Genomic DNA, 7,052 nt, shown 5'->3' on the forward strand with positions numbered 1-7,052 from the left:
TACGACGGTTACGGTTACGTAACGTACGTTAGTTACGTACGTACGACGTAGACGTACGTACGACGTAGTACGCGGGGGGGGGGGGGGGGCGATAAATGTGCGTGATTTTTCCTATAACAAAGCCACATCAGACTATCTGCTGTGTCCACCGAAGGGAATCAAATCCCTTCTAAATATATGAAATAACAAACATGTTAATGTTAAACATGTTAATTCACAAAAACTAGTGCATAACAGGTGTTCCTTCTTCAGAAGCAATGCTGTGAAAGTTACTTCTTCATAACATGTGCACTGATCAAGTAAATTTTATTCTGTTACTGTTTATCACTACAAACTGGGGTGGAAAATTATATTTCTCATACTGTGAGGAAACATCACTGTAACATATCCATGTCATTCGTAATAAATAATTACTAGTTTAAATGCCCAGATAAATTGTTGAATTTGAGCAAAGTTTCACTCCCAAAAAATACATTATTGAAATAGTCCACTTAAACAAAATCATTAGTACAATAACCTTTCTATTATTAGGTCTCACCATCTAATGAGACAAATGTAAATGAGTTTTGCTATAAATTCTAGCATTACAGTACAGAACTCTTAATGTACTTAAGTTTAATCCAAAAGGTTAAAATCAATTTAAAAAAACTATAATCCAAACACACTTGAAGAGTAGACCTTTCTTCAAGAGAATCAGAAAAAAATCATCATAGCTCCTAATTTTATGTGGAGACTCTCCATTCAGTTTTGAGAATGGAACAACCGAGATGGACCAATAGGTCCCATGTTGTCCCAAAATATGTTATATTAACTCTTAATGATTTTTTCTGTGTAAAACATGAATCTGATGATTGGTTTATGCACTAATCAAGTGGTACAGTTCTGTTCTACAAATATCATGATAAAGTTTGATTACAATCAATGAATTCTATTTTTGGGTTTTTACTCCATCCAACAAATACTATGTAGATGTTTCCACGTTTTCTACTCTGTATCTCACAAAACTGGTGACCTTACCTTCTTTCCCCCTGAATCTTTCCTGATCATATCTGTTATACACAGTAGGCTGTGGGACAGGATGCACTGGAGTAGCCTATCAAATAAAATTTATAATCAACAGAGAGTTATTTTAAATTGTTCATAACAATGCAGCCTATATTGTGTGTGTGTGTGTATACACTATATAATTTCTTTCTCTTATACAACTACATCTAAGAAAGATATGTTCAATCAATTCTGTTTATGATTACATTATGTGCTAGAAAGTTTAAATTTGCTTAAATACAATTTTAAATTCAGTTCACTTTCTTTAAACAGGGTAGGACTGGCAACTGATGCAAGATGGGATCTAGATTTACATTAAATATTTTCCTTTCAGTAAAATTCACAGCAGCTGCTAATTATGTAAGCAACTTCAAAGTGTTCAGCTTGGAACTATGCATGAATATCACTAGCCTGCCATTGTCATTTTTACAATCTTCTCAAAAACTAAATAAACAGGATGCAAATATTTTGTGAGGATAGTTATATATACTGTGTATTTTTACTTGTTGTTAGTAATGTTGCACTATTACCAGCTACTGCTGAAATTTTTCTATATTACTGAGGCACTACTCAAAGGACAGCTAAACTTTCATATTGGTAAAAATGCTGCAACAATTTAGTCTGCTACCACTCATATGCTTTACTTTACATTTTTCACTATTTAAATTTGTAACACAATATACACATCTTTACTGCAACCCATTTCATTCAGTTTTAGATAAATTCAGTTAAACTTATCACCAGTTAGGAACAGCCAGTACAAAATGCAGACATCCTCTTCACTACGACAAATAACATTTTGAGGAACTTAATTTTGCCACAAAATCTTTGTTACTCAAAAGAATACCAAGGAATTTGACCCATGGTTCTAAACAGACTCTTACATCTTATATTAGTTCCCAAAGTAAATTCTAAAATTATTGCACATTATTTGTTAAATTTTCAAATCACAGAAGTGGATTCATTCTAGAAATTGATTTACTACTTTAATTCTCAGAAAAAATACAAAATATAAAGTTTTACAACTGATTCATCAGCATCTTAATGACATAAGTGTTGAATTATTCTACTGATTTGTATCCATCTTCAAATCCTGGAAGTAGACATATTCTAGTAATGTGCATGTGTCTTTAAGTCCCAGAAAAGGTTTTATTTTAATGTTTCACCTGGATTTTCAAGTCATGTACTTAAACTTATTCTAAAGATTCTAAAAATCTAATTCATCCTTTTGAGACACATAATCTCCAATATCAAAAAATCGAGTTATTCTAGTGATCTGCCCCCAGCTTCAATTCCTGTAAATGAGCTTATTCTAACAATTCGTTTGCTTCTTCAATAAGTGAAGAGGACTTATTCTAGTGATTCACTTGTATAATCAGTTTCTAGAAACGGACTTGTTCTAATGTTTTTTTTGTTTGTTTTTGAATTTTGCACAAAGCTACATAAGGGTTAACTGTGTTAGTCATCCCTAATTTAGCATTGAAAGACTAGAGGGAAGGCTGCTAGTCATCGTCACCCACCACCAACTCTTGGGCTACTCTTTTACCAACAAATAGTGGGATTGACCATCATTATAATGCCCCCCCATGGCTGAAAGGTTGAACATGTTTAGTGGGACAGGGTTTCAAACCCACGCCCTAACCACCTGCTCATGCTGGGCTTTATTCTAGTGATTCAAATACACCTTCAAATCCAAAGAGCTAACTAGTCTAGCAATTTACCCACAACCTTTTTAGCCTTCAGCCTCCTAGACACACGTAGCCATGACATTCATAGCAGGCATACTGTAAAATTAATGTTAACAGTTGTTCTCATCTGAAAAACTTAATTTTAATACATTTAGAAAAGGATAAATATGTGTAATTAGGCTAGTACCATTTTATACTTTCCTCTCTTATAAAGCTGACTGTGTTATAGTTACAAGTACATCAAAACATTTATTATTTTAATCAGGATACAAAAATGTTGAAGGTTATGGTCATAAATACATTTATTGTTAAAGGTCATCTATAATATTTTCATTCTATGCTTTCACTAAGTGAGTGTATTATTAGTGGTGAGAAAAAGATCAAATACTCATCATAAGAAAATGTATTTTGTATGGGTGTTGTATCTTCAGTATTAACAATTTTAATTGTAACTTCAACTGTTAATGGAGGTAGGAATCATTAATTTATTTCCATTTAGATTTATATTAAGTAGTGTATGTTTCATTGAAACCAAAAAATTTTCACTTCATGATAATTTCTTTCATCATCTTCACTGTTCTAAAAACAATTTGATTTGACCAATATACAACTCAGAAAATGATGGTTGAAGAAAAAATAAAACTTACCAGTAACAAAATTTGTTCAATTTTTGAAAAAAACTTTACTTTGAAAAGCAATTGAGATGTAATTGAATATATTTTAATAAAATAAGTAAGAAAACAAATTATTATCTTCAAACCAAAACACTCCAGATATTTCATTTTTTCATAAACATACAAGCAATTTATCCTAGATGTAAGGGAATAGAAAATATATTTATATGTTTACTACCTTTTATTTCCATACAGTAATAACAAGACACAATAGTAGATTTAAAATACAAGAGTGAAATGCATTAGCCAGCATTTGAAATGAATCATAGCACATATGATTTTGTTTGTTTTGTTGCAATTTGAGGCCTACTAGTGCTAGCTGTCCCTAATGTTGAAGTGATAGATTAGAGGGAAGGTAACTAATCAACCCCACCCATGACCAGCACTTGGGCTACTCTTTACCAATGAAGAATAAGATTAACCATCACATGGTAATGCCCCCATGCATGAAAGGACAAACATGTTCAATGGCTGGATTCGAACCTGCAACCCACAGGTTAGGAGTCGAATGCCCTAAACACCAGGCCATGCCAGGGCCCATCACATGTAATGATCTCTATTTGCATAATATAGTTAACAACAAAGATATTTTGATAGGAAAGTTAACAATTTCCTATAATGAAAATGTATTTCTGATGATACTTACCTCTTCTCAAACTATAGCTTTATCCTGATGATGAAAGTTTCTCTTCTCTGTCCATCTAAGCATTGGTATGAATCTTACTTTGCTTGCTCCAGCCTTTATACCCCACTATATTGCCCAAAGCAAGTTAAATATTGTGATTCTCTCCCCATTACTTCTTCCTATTAACTTTTTGAGACAGTCCAAATTAGCAGACCCAAACACTGGCCATTTCATGGAGAGGAAGGGCAGGAGAGTGTGATAGGAGGCAAGTATTATCGGAAGTACATTTTCAGTATAGGAAACAGTTAACTTCCAAAACACACTATAGCTAGAATCCCACATTTACAAGGTGGAGGAGCCGATAACAGCAAGATCCACACATAAAACATCTGCACAGAAAAGAGGTATGCACAAATGAGATATAGTAATAGCACATTAGTGGGGTCTGCACTACTTCTGGAACAGGTATGCTCTTCACCCAGACAAGATGAAATCTAATTCGTGGACAGTAAAGGCTGACTGGCCACACAGGCAAAATCCTAACTTTGTTAGAAGAAAACATGAAGGGATGAAATACTGCACCTAACTCATGGGATTCATCTAGACCCCAACAGGGCAGACAAGGTCCCACACCTCCTTATTGGAATTATAGGGCTGTGGACCAAAAGATAGATCAAAGGCATAGTGGCTAGAGCATGAGGACCACTTTGTATTTGTTCTTGTTTTGTAATGTGGTATTATTGGAACCCAACCTGAAATTTACAGAATGTTGCATGTTGAGCCACCAGAATTACAAAGAGAGGGCTAGCAACATAAAAGTTGACAAACCCTCACCCCTACCTGATGAAGCGAAAATTGCAACACACCAAACTCAGAATTACAGAACCTTTCACATCTCATTCAACCTGAAGAAAAAGAGATTACGAACAGAAATCCTAACTCTCCAACCTGAAAGGCAAGGCAACACCTATTGCAGCCAGAATTATGAGAAGGATGTGGAACAAACTAAGTCCAACCAATGGCACAAAAATTGACACTCCACGTGCAGAATTATAAGGAGTCGAGCACCCTCTTCCATGATAATCAAAATAAAGACAATGACCTAAAAGAAGGGCCACGCTCAACTCAACTGGATAGTGAAGAGTCATCTCTGAACTGGAATTACGAGGAGGCTCCTGCATAGGCTGGTGCTGCTCCCCCCCCCCGACTACATCAGGGAAAACCATCCAGGGTTATTGGTAGGAGGGCTTTCAGCTTTGCTCTCTTCCTTGAATGGAATAATGAGTTCAAGCATCACTCAGGATGAATAAACCTCTGTCCACCACTCCAACAACTGGAAACTGGGAGTGGTAAGGACTCCCATGCTCCACTAGGAGAAATGGGAGGATACTCGCATTGAGGAGTTCCCAGGAATGATGCTCCATAGACGGTGCAATAGGTGTACCACAATTCCTATTTTGAAAAGCAAACTAACCCCAATTTATTCAATCCAGAGGTCAGCAGGAATGGGCAAAATCCCCTTAAGTTTTACTGATGATAATCCATGAGTGGCAGTTCAGTAGTGCATTTGTCTTTGTGTTATAATTGTTTACCACCTGTAAAGCACACAAGGTAGTCATATTGAACACCCCATCTCAACACAGAGCTTGTTGCTACAAGGAAAATTTGTATCAGTCGACTGATAGCTTTTGTCGATTTGGAAAGAAGCATACCAGACCAGTCAACACCCACCACTGAGTGGGATCCAAATGAAAAGGACAACAGCGTCCCTGAAAAAGAATACAAATAAACACAGAAAAATAAAGTCTCTCACCTCTCTTACAATCTAGCCGGGACATGGAGAATAGCCACAGGGAGTAGCCAAAAACCTTCAAAGGAGGCAACTACCAAATTATATAAATAATGAGATATAAATGTATTAGGCATGGTCCACATACCAGCCTGTACAATTTCCTCCAGCAGGCAATGTAACCAAGCTGCCAGGGACATTGAGATATGGCAAACTTGAAAAGATGAGAGCCAAAGAGCCTCTACTCTTCCAATGAAAGCACAGAGTAAGCAATACAAACCAATTGATGAACCCAATCTGTCCAAGTGACCAGGTATAAGTCATGTGACAACTTAGGATCCCAATGAAGAAACAAATGGTGATAGGAGCCCCTAAACCCTTTAGTGTGTACAGCATAACATTGGAGAGCCTGAACCGGGCATAAAAAACAATGAAAACTGGAGGGAAGATTAATAAGAGAGAAAGCCTTATCCCCTTCTCAAGCTGCTGAAGTTTGGGGTAGAAAAGACCTATCGGGATACAACAGAACATAAGTGGAATGGTAAAGGGTTCTGTGAACATAAATTATAAACACATTTGAACATTGATGGCTGCTATCCAACAACAGAAGAAAATAAGAAATGCGCCACTCAAGAGGTCAAGCCCTAATCACGTGCAATGAACCGCATAAAATCCAGGCATAAGAGAGATGGCCATAGAGGAAGTGGAAGAGGTTGGCACTCCTGAAGATACTGAAGGAGTGGAAACCAAGGCTGACTCAACCAATGTGGCACCACCAGAGGAACTCGACATGACCAGGAGCAAATCAGTGCAAGAATCTTGGATAGCAGATGAATTAGAGGGAACATGTAAAGATGAAGACCCATCCAATCCTTACTGAGAGCATCTATGCCCAAAGCCCAAGGGTAAGATACAGAAGACCAGAAGGATGAGAGCTGGGAATTCCAGCATGTGGTGAAAGCATCAATCTGAGGAGTCCTGAGACAAGAGTAGATCCAATGAAAAATTTGTGGATGAAGCATCCATTTCATGAGAAGAACTCTGTGGGACAAGATAATTGATTGGCCAATAAATTCATTACGCCTGGAACTTGACAAGCAAGAAGAACAATCTGATGATTGTGGGCCCAAAAGCGAAGATCCGATATATGAAAACAAAGAGACCTGGAATGAGTGCTAGTAGTGTAGGTGATGACAGTGGTCCTGTCACACCACAAAGCTTCTGTACAGCTT

General features: G+C 36.7%; 1 protein-coding gene across 2 annotated transcripts in view; it reads right to left on the reverse strand.

The window, feature by feature from the left end:
• The window catches only part of LOC106460131 (parafibromin-like), a 79,778-nt gene that overhangs the window by 34,715 nt on the left and 38,011 nt on the right, over positions 1–7,052 (reverse strand). For both annotated transcript variants that reach the window (XM_022386782.1, XM_013919813.2), the window contains exon 9: positions 1,018–1,093. In XM_022386782.1, coding sequence (XP_022242490.1) covers positions 1,018–1,093 — 76 coding nt within the window. The remainder of the gene's footprint in view (positions 1–1,017; positions 1,094–7,052) is intronic.

This window comes from Limulus polyphemus, unplaced genomic scaffold, assembly GCF_000517525.1.
Source record: "Limulus polyphemus unplaced genomic scaffold, Limulus_polyphemus-2.1.2 Scaffold715, whole genome shotgun sequence".
NCBI lineage: Eukaryota > Metazoa > Arthropoda > Merostomata > Xiphosura > Limulidae > Limulus > Limulus polyphemus.